Here is a 14,807-nt window from a genome sequence, read left to right on the forward strand (position 1 = left end):
CTTCTTTTCCACTGTAATTTTTTAGAGTAATCATTCTTATTCATGATGCAACCTTACAGTTTTCAAGTTAGGTTATTAGTCTGCAGTCATTCTATGCAGACTTGAGTATCCTCACAGCCCACCCACTTTCTCCCTTTAAGGATTTTCCGGTGCCATGTAAGCACAAGTATGTGACTTCCATGCTTCCGGCCACATTCCGACTAGACTGTAGCTGACCTAAATCAATAAATGTGGATTCAAACAAACTCTGTACATATAGTTGACACGTCACTGCATGTATGCAAATCACATATTTGTGGTTATGCACCTGCAGCTCCTTTCACCAGCACTGGAGAATCCTCAAAGCACGCAGTGAGTGCAACGTGAGGATTCACATGTCAGCAGTCACAAAGACTGATCTCAGACTTGTAACCTAAGGCTTGACAACTCCTTTATTCATAAGTGCAAGCAACACACTGTGAATAAAAGTCTAAAGATACCTGTGCACCTTGCTTAGCTGACGACTCTGTTAACTTCCCCATACAAATGAGCTCTTGGCTCAGTTCATGTATTCTCATTGAAAAAGAAGAGCAAGTTGTTTCCAGATACTTCTGCCAGTGACTTATCTAGATGGGAAAGAAAAGGATCAGGCTTTTAGTTCAAACTGCCCAATTCTTCTCTCTTGCTACATCATCTGTTGGAGGAGAGTAAGGAGATATCCGTACATCAGATAATCGGCAATCTTCAGCTTGGGTCACACAACAGTATCCAAAAGAATCAAGCCCATTATGCTAATCAAACCTAATCAACTCTCATGAGAGTTTGATCAGAGTTTGATCACAGTGTGATCTGATTTTGTTGGATGTGTTGATGGACAAAAAATGTTCTCCATCTTGCCAGTCGGAGAAAATCAGATGCCATTCTAGGGAAGCCCCATGTTTACAACTCATTGACTTGAATTGCCGAGTGCAGTCCAATAATTGGATCCAACTTGGGCATGCTGAGAATTTTTCCTTGGACCGAGTCAGTCCGAGGAAAAAATCAGACATATGAATGGTCTCATAGAATAACATTAGTCCAAGTGCCATCCAACGTTTTGTTGGATCACACTTGAACTGAAAATACGATCATGTGCACAAGCCCACACTGAAATAGATGAGTTCTGCCATCTTTAATCTAATATGTATATACAGTAGAATGAGCAGAAGGTTTCTGCCAACTAGTAGTATCCCTTTAAAGTATTACTTTTTGAGTTGAGAGAAGACTTTGGATACACAAGGGAAGATAGATAGGAAAAACTGAAGCAGCACGTAGACCCTTGCCATTCAAACTGTGATATATTGAAGAATGTCCGTGCCGCAGCTGAGTGCGGAAGCATATAATTACAAAACAGTCTCTGGTAATACATTCTCCACATCAGCATGAGAGAAGATATTTTGGAAAAGCTAATTAAGTTGTATCCGAGACTTCCACATTCTATCAAATCCTTTATATTTTAGATGATGAAATTTGTTAACCAGTCCATCAATATGAACTAAATTATTCTCTGCTATAATGAGTGAGGTTGGGATAAAAATAAAAAAATTAAAAACAGCATCCGGCCACTGACAATAATAATGAGTAATAACCTCGCAGTCCTTTTCTTCTCTTTGGTAATGGGGATGTTTTTGCAACGTACTGTTTGGAATAAAAGACTACAACTTAGTTTTTAACATCAATTAACTTTTCAAAAAAGCTGACAAGTCTCTGGCAGTAAAATACTAATATTCTAACAATCCAGAAAGTTTTCTCTTTATTTTTTATTTTTTAAAGATCCTTCAACTACATGAAGGAATAAGCACTGACGTGGTGCTCTAACCTTTGTAGACCTATTATTTTTATCATTCGTTTTCAACAAAAAGTCTCTGAAAGAAAAAGTGCGAGGTTTATGCAAAATGTGTAGACGTAGACTAGAGTTAACTATTGATGTGCCTGTCTTCTTTTCGGATTCAGTCCTGATAATTGAATACAAAATATTCATTACTCTGTTAGGTAAATTTTCCCTGCTACAAAGGATTTTCTCGTGAAAATGAGAATGATGGGAAATGTCTGAGCATAATTTACTGTTTTATCTTTCATAATTAAAGTTTTGGGGGACGATTGTTTCACAGAAAACATATGCTGTTTTCCAAAAGATATCATAACAAAGCAGAGAAATTGTGCAGAGTTGACCAAATGTTACATGCTGTACAGTAGTTATGTAATAGGTTTGTTTTAGGATAGCCATCAATTTGAATAGGCATCAAATGCCAGTATTTGTGCAAGGCAATGTGGGTCCCAATGGCTACCTAATGTTTACCCCATACTAAGAATATAAAGCAGGATGCTCCATAATCTATACTGCTGAAATCCTTAAAGAGAATCTGCCAGAAAGTACACTCATCTAAGAGCAGCATGATGTAGACAAAGAGACTCTGAATCCAAAGTTGTATTGCTTAGTTTTCCTGGTGCAGCCGTTCTGATACAGAGTTTTTAGATGTAGAAATGCAGCAGAGCTGAGAAAGCTAACTCTGTCCACACCACAGCTAACCCTGCCCACACCAGAGTCTCTGTACAATGTCAGAATATCAGAGCCAAACAAGTTGGCTCATCACAAGGTCTATCCATTTGGAAAAGACAGCCGTGCAGGTGGCTTGTTTGATTCGTAATAGTGAGATAACAGACGTTCATGCATGCAGTGTCTGAGCCATGTAACCTGAGTCTGAAGTGGTAAACAAAAAAAGGTGTTTAAGCCTCAACTCATCATAAAAAGTATCCGCTCGCGTTTTAAAACAAGTACAAAATGTGGACAGTAGGAGATTGGAAACGGTAGATTTGGAGCAATGAGATTAAAGTCAATAGACTAGTCTCTGATGGGTGCAAATGGATCTGGAAGAAACAAGGGAAAAAGGGGTTAATGGATTGAGAAATTGAAGGAACTGTCAAGTTTAGTGGAGGAAGCCTTATGATATGGGGTTGTTTCACAGCCAAAGGTGTTGGATACTAAACCAGAATCAATGGTGTTCGCAATGCTGAGCTTGAGAGTTTCCTACAAGATGATTTACTTCGTACATTCAAGTACTATGGGTTTGAAAAGGATGATATAGTGTTCCAGTATGGCTATACAATGATGATAGTCTCATGTTGAGAGCAGTAGTTGATGAGATATGCAGCCTGAAAGCCAAAAGTTCTAAACATTGTTACCCTTTTGGAAATTTGTGTATGACTAATTGTTGTCCTGTGTACAGATTCTCCCACCTGAAGGCATCTGTGCAGCTCCTCTAGAGTGACCACAGACCTCTTGGCTGCTTCTCTAATTAGTGTTCTCCTTGCTTTAGAAGTCAGTTAAGGTGGACGACTTTTGTAGGTTTGCATTTGTGCCATATCACTTCCATTTTTGAATTATGGATTGGATAGTTTGTGAGGTGTTCAGAGCTATTTTTTCATTACCTAACCCTGCTTTACTATTCTCTAGAACTTTATCCATTACCTTAGTGATGTGCTTCTTGGTTTTCTTTAAGCTATTTGATCCCTAATTATCTCAAACAAACCTCTGAGGCCTTTACAGAACAGCTGTAGTTATACTGAGAATAAATTACACACAAGCAGACTCAGTTTACTATGTGATTTGTGGTTACAATTTGCCACTCATGACTTTATTTAAGGGTTATCAGACTACAGGGGGCTGAATACAAATGCACGTCACAATGTTCAGATTTATATTTTTTAAATATTTAGAAAATCCTGTATCATTTCCTTTGCACTTAACAAATACTTGCTACTTTATGTTGGTATATCACAAAAAATCCTAATAAAATACATTTTAATTTGTGGGTGCAATGTAAGAAAATATGGAAAAGTTTACAGGGTTAAAAATAAAATTGTAGATTTAAACGTTCTTTTAAATAAATATTATTATTATATCTAGTTTCCTTTTTCTTTTTCGCTAGGTATATGGTATCTGAATGCAGCTGAAGGACACAATATCCAGCTGCATTTTCAAGTATTTGATCTAGAGAATATATATGATGTTGTCGAAGTGAGAGACGGCAGAGGATCAGATTCCTTGTTGCTGGGCAAGTATCCATTCTTTGCTGAGTTCTTGGTTTCCGAAGCTTTTGTTGTATACGGTAGATTTCTTGTGAGTGCTATGAAATATTACAAAGTAACAGTTAGCTGCTAGATTTCATGCTGTCACTGATGAAGAACTGAAACAAACCACCAGACACTGAAGTGCAGAGTTTGCCGCTGAACGTCCAACTCATAAAAAGCAGGTCATAAAGTTCAGCGCTCCTTTGATTTGCTCACTTCTTAGAAGAGGCATGTAGGCAAATTATCATTCAGAAGATGTGAAACTCATAGATAACCTGAAAGTCTCGTGGTGTATTGCATGTTAACGCAGTAAAATAATGGCATCAGAAAATGGAGAATGTACATGTTTATGTGACTCCATGACCTGGCAAATCCCTGAGGTGGACACAGTTTAAAGGACTTGCCCAGGGAGACTAATAAGAAATGTTTGAAGAATTATTTTTATACATATATATTTTATAGCTTTTTCCCCACCATAATGTTGTATTGAATTTTTTTAGTCTTTACTTTATTTGATGTCAAATCTTCTAGTTGTTGTAAGAGTTTTTTTGTTTTTGATCTATAACATAAGAATGATTGGAAGAGTTTGTATATTATTTAGAAGTCCTGTGTTAAAAAAAAGTGCTCAATGGAGTTAATGATCTTTTCCAGAAGTAGAACAGAATTAAAAGATATGAAAACAGTTTTAGAGTATAAATTAAATTAGACAATTGCATGTTTGTATTCGTTCCTAATATATACAGTACAGACCAAAAGTTTGGACACACCTTCTCATTTAAAGATTTTTCTGTATTTTCAAGACTATGAAAATTGTACATTCACACTGAAGGAATCAAAACTATGAATTAACACATGTGGAATTATATATTTAACAAAAAAGCGTGAAACAACTAAAATGATGTCTTATATTCTAGGCTCTTCAAAGTAGCCACCTTTTGCTTTGGTGACTGCTTTGCACACTGTTGCCATTCTCTTGATGAGCTTAGAGAGGTAGTCACCAGGAATGGTCTTCCAACAATCTTGAAGGTGCTCCCAGAGATGCTTAGCACTTGTTGTCCCTTTTGCCTTCACTCTGTGGTCCAGCTCACCCCAAACCATCTCTATTGGGTTCAGGTCTGGTGACTGTGGAGGCCGGGTCATCTGGCGTAGCACCCCATCACTCTCCTTCTTGGTCAAGTAGCCCTTACACAGCCTGGAGTTGTGTTTGGGTCATTGTCCTGTTGAAAAATAAATGATGGTCCAACTAAACGCAAACCGGATGGAATAGCATGCCGCTGCAAGATGCTGTGGTAGCCATGCTGGTTCAGTATGCCTTCAATTTTGAATAAATCCCAAACAGTGTCACCAGCAAAGCACCCCCACACCATCACACCTCCTCCTCCATGCTTCACGGTGGGATTGTAGAGTCCATCTGTTCATCTTTTCTGCGTCGTACAAAGACACGGTGGTTGGAACCAAAGATCTCAAATTTGGACTCATCAGAACAAAGCACTGATTTCCACTGGTCTAATGTCCATTCCTTGTGTTCTTTAGCCCAAACAAGTGTCTTCTGCTTGTTGTCTGTCCTTAGCAGTGGTTTCATAGCAGCTATTTTACCATGAAGGCCTGCTGCACAAAGTCTCCTTTTAACAGTTATTGTAGAGATGTGTCTGCTGCTAGATCTCTGTGTGGCATTGACCTGGTCTCTAATCTGAGCTGCTGTTAACCTGCGATTTCTGAGGCTGGTGACTTGGATAAACTTATCCTTAGAAGCAGAGGTGACTCCTGGTCTTCCTTTCCTGGGGCGGTCCTCATGTGAGCCAGTTTCTTTGTAGTGCTTGATGGTTTTTGCCACTGCACTTGGGGACACTTTCAAAGTTTTCCCAATTTTTCAGACTGACTGACCTTCATTTCTTGAAGTAATGATGGCCACTTGTTTTTCTTTACTTAGCTGCTTTTTTCTTGCCATAATACAAATTCTAACAGTGTATTCAGTAGGACTATCAGCTGTGTATCCACCAGACTTCTGCACAACACAACTGATGGTCCCAAAACCCTTTATAAGGCAAGAAATCCCACTTATTAAACCTGACAGGGCACACCTGTGAAGTGAAAACCATTTCCGGTGACTACCTCTTGAAGCTCATCAAGAGAATGCCAAGAGTGTGCAAAGCAGTCATCAAAGCAAAAGGTGGCTACTTTGAAGAACCTAGAATATAAGACATAATTTCAGTTGTTTCACACTTTTTTGTTAAATATATAATTCCACATGTGTTAATTCATAGTTTTGATGCCTTCAGTGTGAATGTACAATTTTCATAGTCATGAAAATACAGAAAAATCTTTAAATGAGAAGGTGTGTCCAAACTTTTGGTCTGTACTATATATATTAGGTACGAATACAAACATGCAAATGTCTAATTTAATTTATACTCTTAAACTGTTTTCATATCTTTTAATTCTGTTCTACTTCTGGAAAAGATCATTAACCCCATTGAGCACTTTTTTTTAACACAGGACTTCTAAATAATATACAAACTCTTCCAATCATTCTTATGTTATAAGAATACCAAAGTTTTGGTCTGTACTGTATATATATTTATGTAGATAGGATACTGTATATTGTGGCCATATATTCTATATATTATATCTTGATATCCAATATATTTTTTCCTGATATCTAATACATTATATCCTGATATCTATTATATCCTGACATCTAACATATTGCATCCTAAAAGCCAATATATTTTGTCCTTATACCGAAATTAAATCCTTGTTTTTAATTATTAAATGTGATATACTTATACTATTCATTGTTCTTTCATTATAATCAGGCATCCATACATGCATATTTAATTAAAGGGGTATAATCATTTCCAAGATTCTATCCCAATATGTAGTAGATGGAACATTATTGACAAATACCTCCAAATAGAAATGTAGTATAGTTCGAATTGGTTATGTCTTTTTCCCCATGTTCAGGGCATTGCAGTTGCTGAGGTATCCATGATTAGGACCACTAACTAACTGTCATTATATAAGTGGTTGAAACTATATAAGTAGTCATCACTTTAATACTATACACATTTACTTATGGACACATGTGGTGCTGTTTGGGAAGAAATGTTTCCAATTAAGTTCCATGCTGAGGTCTACAGAAGTTCACTGTAAGTTATATATACACTATGTCATAAAATACATATAAATATATATATTTTCCTTCTAGCTGTATATACTGGGACAAATCAGGTGCCAGACGTCTTCTCCACAACCAATCACATGACAGTGTATATTACATCAGACTCTTCTACTACCAAAAAAGGATTTGTGGCTAACTTTACAACCGGTTACCGCCTCGGCATGCCAGGTACTAAACCTATTTTTTCCTCTTCTGTAAGAATCGTTTCTTTTCATATTGTGAAATTATTACCATTAGGTCTCGTGGATACAAACATATTTGCTTTCCAAGTGCGACTCGACAAAACATCGGATCATACTTGTACCAATGTTATGCTATGGGGCCGTTCACATGTCCGATTTTGTCCTAGAACAGAGTCTGTCTGTGGAAAAAATCTGCATGCCCGAGTTTGATCCAAAATTTGGATCGCATTCGGTCATGCAAGTCAATGAGTGCATGGAAAACCTAGGACTGCACACAGATGACATTCGAGTGCCACTTGATTTCCACGGACTGTCACAATGGAGAAGATGGCGACTTTTTTTCTGTCTTCACCTCGTACAAGTGAATTGAATCACACTATGCTGGCACTAACCAGAGTCTGATCATTGTCATTTGTAGTATCGGCCCGATTCTCTTGGATGAGAGACTCTATGGCCGTCTGCTCCTGGCCTAATAGAACTAATTTTATGAATACTAATATTTCATTTTTGCAATATAAGATAGAGTTCTAAATAAAACTTTGATCATGTTCCCACATACGCTGCTTTTCTCCAAGTTTATTCTGCAGGTGTCTACATCAAAATATGTAATATTGCTCTAATTGTTTTGCTTGCTCTGGTTTTTTTTCAGTTTTTGGTGCAGATTTGATGCATTGTTCTTTAATTCATATTTTTAGTACAAAAACACTGGAATTCTGCACCTAAAATTACAACTGTGTTTTCTCTCTTAAATTTTTCATGCTCCCCAGAGAAACCTACAGAGAAAAAAAACACCCCCCAAATAACAGTTCAGCAGCATCTTTAAATACACAATGGGCATGTTTTTTTTCATGAAATCACATCTAATTTGCTTAAACTGTTAAACACAGTAGATTTTTTGTATATAAAAATGCAATGGAAAAAATACAGCATTTACCCAACTTGAAAACCTAATGCTAAACAGCTGGCAAAATATAAAGAGTTACATACTGCAAAGAGTTTCTTTGTTCTCCCCATGTTTGTGTGGGTTTTCTCTGAGTTCTCCGGTTTCCTCCCACACTCCAAAAACATACTGATAGGAAAATTACATTGTGAACCCCAATGGCAATGACCATGGATGTAATATAAAACAATATCAAAATGCATACCACAGGATCCAGCAAAACAAGATGGAAGCCACATGCAGCAGCTTCAACATAGCTGGCACCAGCCATCCAGGTACTAGTATTACAAAACATGGGTAACAATTGGCCTCCTTTGCCTCTGGACAGCTTATTACTGGGGAGGAAGTAGAGAATGTTATTGAGTGTATGACACATCACTTATTTCACAGAAGTATGATGTTACCTCTGACAAACACACTGCCAGGGCCATTGCTCTGCACTGTCCTCCTCTTCCACCTCTTGAACTTAATTGTGGACTTCCAGAACTGGCACCTTTTTCTTTTTGGAGCCTCGGTCCCCTAAGCCAAGGCACTCGAGGGATGAAGGAAGATATTTGACAATAACAGTCTGAGTTTTTACTCGGATAAGATGGGGCAGAGAAAATTGAGGACATGATTCAAATGCCTAGCTGTGTTGGTGGTTCTGTCAGCCATGGTGGTAAGTAGTGATGGGCAAATCCGTTGATGTTCGGGTCCGGCGGGTTCAGTCTAACATTTCAAAAAACCTTGGTTTGGGTACCAGAATGGTAACCCAACTCGAACAACATTCACATAAATGGGGGGCCCCAAACATCCGTTGTTTTCCCATGCTGTCATTTGCATGACAGAGCAGGAAACATTGGCACTGATCGGCAGGAAGAGTGCTTCTGCCGATCAAAGCGCTGTGCTAGTGCTGTTGACAGCATGTGAGCCAGCAGCTGTGACAGGCGGTAAAAAGGTTTCCTCCAGTTACAGACATCATCAGATAAGAGTATTACTCTCATCATCCTATACCTGCTAGCAGCGAGAGTAGGCGAGGCTGATGAGAGTATTCATCAGCTGGCGACTGAGCAAAAAATAAAAAAAGAATTTGAAAAAAATGGCGTGTGTTCCCCTCTATTTTTGATAACCAGCGCTGGTAATTCTGACAGCTGTGGGCTGCATCTCACAGCTGTCAGCTTTATATTGGCTGGTTATCAAAAATAGAGGGGTTCCCAAACTGTATTTTTACATTATTTAAATAAATAATTTAAAAAAGCAGCGTGAGGTCCCCTCATTTTTGACTGTCAGCCAAGCTAAAGCAGACAGCTGTGGTCTGGTACTCTCAGTCTGGGAAAGGGCCGTGGATATTGGCCTTCCCCAGCCTACAAATAGCAGTCTACAGCTGTCCCAGAAAATGCATATCTATAAGACACGTCAATTCTGGTGCTTTGCCCAGCTCTTCATACTTGCCCTGGTGCAGTGGCAAGTGGAGTAAAAGGTTTGGGGTGGATGTCATCTGTTTTATGGCCCCTGACATCCACCATGAAAATTATGGGGAACCCCATTGCTAATATGAAGAAAAAAAAAAGGCGTATTGGATTTCCACGCTTTTAGATCTTTGCCACAATAGCACAATGAGGAAATATTTTACAGCTTTCAAAAGATAGTCCAAATGGGAGTAATATTACCTGCACCGCAAAGCTTTTACACAACAGACAAGCAGACCCCTCTGTGATCCACGCAGACATATTGTTCCCTGCCTGTGCCAGCATTGTGACTCCTACAAGTAGCCGAGGCAGCAATAGAAACACCTGTAGTATATTTCACGTGATGAGCAAGATGTTTTTTCTGCAATTGCATCAATTTGGCGCACATTAGCAAATAAAAACGTACCAGTTGAACAGTCAGTTTTAGTTGTACATAGACTGTGTCCTTCATCAGGCAAATACCCTAATCACGGATACCATGGATATCTTGATCAGCAAATTGGACCAGTGACATAGTTTTCTATGGGTGTATTGTCATGTCAATCTTTCAGTATCATGTTAGAGAGGATACAAAGTGCAGCCAGTGGATTTGTCACACCGAAGCTAAATGTTAAATGTAACTGTGGAAAACTTAATATTTATCAAAGCGAATCAAGCATGGATCAATGCAGACTTTCATGCACCTATGGCTGATATCAATGATTAAATCGAATATGCCACCCACCTGCCTGATTATGTATTGTCTGTTGTACACAGTGCTGTGGCCGCCAGTGCCGATTGGCCATACTCATCAGTCATCTAGAACCCTTCCATCAGGTTAAATATACTGTAGTACTGCTGGTGATGGAGCTGCCATTGACTTCCATAAACTGACACACATCTCCTTACATGCCCCATCGAAACTCTCTACTATGGTGCCCCTGCCGTTACCACTGCACAACCACACAAGACAAACTGGCTGCCCAATGTGTTTCAAAGTACTATACTGCCACTGCTGCTGCTGGCACTAAACTGCCACACATCTCCTTGCCTGCCCCTTCCTATTGCTCTAGCTTGCTCTTTCAACCAAAGCCACTGCACAGCTAAGGTTTCTTTCACACTTCCGTCTTCCAAATCTGCATAGGATCCATCAAGATCAAGAAGTTGAAATGAAAGGATCCTGTGCAGATTGTGGAAAACGTGTGCACTGGGCCCGTCTTTCTGATGGACCCATCGAGGCTATGTGCACCTGTTGTGTATGCGTCTTTGCAGTATACACAACACAAACCAGGTTAAAAAAAAAAAAAAATTGCAATATTCTCACCTATCGACATTCCGCGCAGCGTCACCGATGCTCCCGGCAGCTAGCGTTCCTAGTAATACATTGTGAAATCTCGCGAGAAGTCACGGTCATTGAGCGTACAAAAGTTTAGAAAAGCTTCCAAAGCAGGGCTAATTTTTGGAGAGACTTGGTGACAAGCCATAGCTTCTTCACTTTGAAAACAATACATGTCTTATCTTCCTAAAAGAGGGATTATTTTTGGATGGCTTCATAAAAAGCCTTTGTAATTGCCTAATCATTTTAGGATTAGTAAACCAGATGTGGACCACTAAAAAGGATATTTTTTTAATATTTGCTAAAAAAAAACAATACATTAATATCATTTAAAAAATAATCCTGTTTTGTCTTCCTAATTAAAATAATAATTTTCAACAGGCTTCTGAAAAGATTTTGATACTTCCCAAATTGACATATTTTTGGCATACAACTGTGTGAAAATGCCATGGCTTTTTTGTTTGCATGCATATTGTGTATAACTGTACTTGTGCTTGTGTATAATTAACAGCAAGGCAGTGATCTGCCGGCAAACAGGGATAATTTTTGGACCTCTCATTCAATATAATTAGCCTATAAAGCTTAAAACTGCTGTGTGTGGCTAAATAGGTTGCTGGTTACCACCACTTAACATTATTTTTCGCCTAACTAGGTAGACTAAGGTCTCTTTAAATGGCTGTGTTTGTATTAATATTTTTAGTTATGTGATTTGCAATCAATTTATTCACCACAAAAAGAGTTTGATTGGAAAAATTGACGCAGCTGGCAAATTCTAATTAAAAAATATATGCTCATCTCTGCACCCTAGTGCTTTGAGCTATTACACAGTGCTTCATGGGTTAGTCAGTCTGTTCAAAACAAAAATATTCACGTACTTCAACTACAAATATATTACAAAACATGTTTTAGATAACATTTTATTTTAATGATTGCAATCAAGTTTCTAAATCTTTTATTAATAAAAACAGAAATCTTATCATCAGAATGTTACTAGAAGCTTCCTTTCTCATGTATATTCAGTTATGCCTGTTGTCCAAATATTTCAATGACAGCATGAATCAGCAGCAAAGTGGATTTTGTTATCTTTTCCATCCAACAAATGGCCTTAAATTAACCAAATTGTGAGAAATTTAATTCAGTTTTATGAGATATTCTGTTTTTATTTGTTAAGGGTAACATACTTATCATTACTGTTATGATCCTTAGTGGTTGAGGATCACAAATTACTCCAGCTAAGTAACATACATAGGACAAGCTCTAGGGAGGTGGCAAACTGGACTGACCACAAATCTGAACCTATCCAAACACACTAGAAGTAGCCGGTGAACGTGTCTAAAAATCCTAGACGTCTCGAGCCAGCCTGAGGAACTAACTACCCCTAGAGAGAAAGAAAGACCTCTCTTGCCTCCAGAGAAATAATTCCCAACGATATAGAAGCCCCCAAGATATAATAATGGTGAGGTAAGAGGAAGGCACATACACAGGGGTGAAAACAGATTTAGCAAATGAGGCCCACTAATACTAGACAGCAGAAAATAGTAAAGGGGTCTGTGCAGTCAGTAAAAAACCCTTACAAAATATCCACACTGAGATTTCAAGAACCCCCACACCAACTAACGGTGTGGGGGGGAGAAACTCAGTCCCCTAGAGCAACCAGCAAGCGAGGAAATCACATTTTAGCGAGCTGGACTAAAAACATAATAAATGCTGATAATCAAAAAATGATCAAACAAAAACTTAGCTTGTCTTGGAGAGACTGGGAGCAAGGTAGTCACAAGGAATCTGAAGAGCACTGAATACATTGAGAGCAGGCAAGGAACTGAGTATCCAGGTGAGCTAAATAAGAAACCAACCAAGGATAACGAACCAGCAGATGCTGCCAACCTGCAGAAACACAACACTACACAGTACCGCTTGTGACCACTAGAGGGAACCCAAAAACAGAGTTCACAACACATTACACCATCTAGCTAACACATTATTATTCAACATCAGCATCCTTGATTAATTCTTAAAGACTATGGATACTTTTGACATTGTTAAAAATTAGTTTTTCACATGTTACTCTTTACTTTTAGCTAACAAAATTACACTAAGTTTCAGTCTGCAATTTTCATTCCTCTATTCATTTTTGCATCATTTGTTTCCTGATTCAACTTTCAGATTTTTCTGCTGTAGGAGTGTCTCTACCTGTAATATAGGCCGGATGAGAGATCCAGCACAGCTCCAGAACTATTACTTATTTCCTTTCCTGATTGTCTGTAGTCTGTTTTCTCTGCTCTCCATAAAGCTTTAAATACTTTCCCCTGACAAATGTGTAACATTTTAGCAAAGCAGTCAGAGAGATAACAGACTAACAGAGAAACCGCAGCAGAAAAATGGTAGATATTTTTTAATGAGAACCTGTAACATACCTTAAACCCCCAAACTGCCATAAAATATTCTGTGATAAAACAAGCGGACTAGTCTGGGTGATTCCAGGACCACCCGGACAAGTTCTACCTAACTGGCATAAATAAATCAGCACATTAAAGTTATTTTAGGACACAAAGGTAAACATTTATATCAATAAATGATCCAAGAGAAATGTCATGCGCTTGATGTACATATCAATCTCGCCTGTTGCACCAAACTCCCAACTTATGTGAGTTGTGAACAGAAAAAGCACAAATATGAGGGTTTTTTCAATTAAATAAGTAGCATTTTTTATTAAATGTGCAAAATATGAAAATAAACTTAAAACATAATAACCTCAGATATGAGAGACACTATTGGCTATGGACACCTTTAAACACACCCTGCTCGTATAATACATCACTATAGATTTATATAAAATATCATATTTTCTAGCCAAGGGGAACAGCCTATCAATAACTGTGGTCTTGCTGGGAGCAGTAAATGCAATTAAAGTGCCTGTGCTGGGGTAGGATATAACTGACTGTCCAAGTCCCATAAAGAATGTAAATAGAAACTAGGGTTCACATGGGATTTCCTTTAAATTAGGACTATTGGACAGCAAGTCCATTCTATTTGTAGCAATTAAATTGCAAGTAGCAAATAGAGAATCAAATAAATACAGGCTGTAAACTTCTCAGGCTATACTTACAAGGTGTGTGGAGTCAGTGCCATGTCCCTCCACCCCGACGCACGTTTCATCCACACTTCTTCAGGGGGCGTGTGGAGATCTTGTTAGGGCTTGGGAGTGTTAGATATAGCATTCTAGCTATAATCTCATCCACTGCTGACGCCTCATCTGGTGTGAAACATATTGGGAGGACAGGTGCGCCAGTAAAACCTGTCCTATCTGCCTTATGGTATTTACACATCGGAGTGTTACTAAGTGATATTTTGGTAATTGCCTATACACTATTTTAGAACTGTTTAGTCAATTTAGAGACAGAATGCTTCAAGTTTAGTATTACCTCACTATTTTAATTCATAATAAAAGTTACGTTTTAGGACTTGTTAGTTGTTGGGTTATCCCAAATTGTAAATAAATCTTTGCATTTAGGAAACAAATGAACAATGAAAAAAATTAGTTTAAAAAATTAGTTAACGAGGTTGATCAGTTTATCTTTATTTTAACCCCTTTCACCCCCAAGCAATATTCTGTTTTGTTTTTTATTAATTCTCCATCCACATAACCGTATGA

The 14,807-nt window shown here is 38.2% G+C and overlaps 1 protein-coding gene across 1 annotated transcript in view; it reads left to right on the forward strand.

Moving 5' to 3' along the window:
- The window catches only part of TMPRSS15 (transmembrane serine protease 15), a 399,115-nt gene that overhangs the window by 226,791 nt on the left and 157,517 nt on the right, over positions 1-14,807 (forward strand). Inside the window, exons 15-16 of the mRNA XM_077294014.1 lie at positions 3,948-4,073; positions 7,298-7,438. Coding sequence (XP_077150129.1) covers positions 3,948-4,073; positions 7,298-7,438 — 267 coding nt within the window. The remainder of the gene's footprint in view (positions 1-3,947; positions 4,074-7,297; positions 7,439-14,807) is intronic.

This window comes from Ranitomeya variabilis, chromosome 3, assembly GCF_051348905.1.
Source record: "Ranitomeya variabilis isolate aRanVar5 chromosome 3, aRanVar5.hap1, whole genome shotgun sequence".
In the NCBI taxonomy this organism is placed as follows: Eukaryota; Metazoa; Chordata; class Amphibia; order Anura; family Dendrobatidae; genus Ranitomeya; species Ranitomeya variabilis.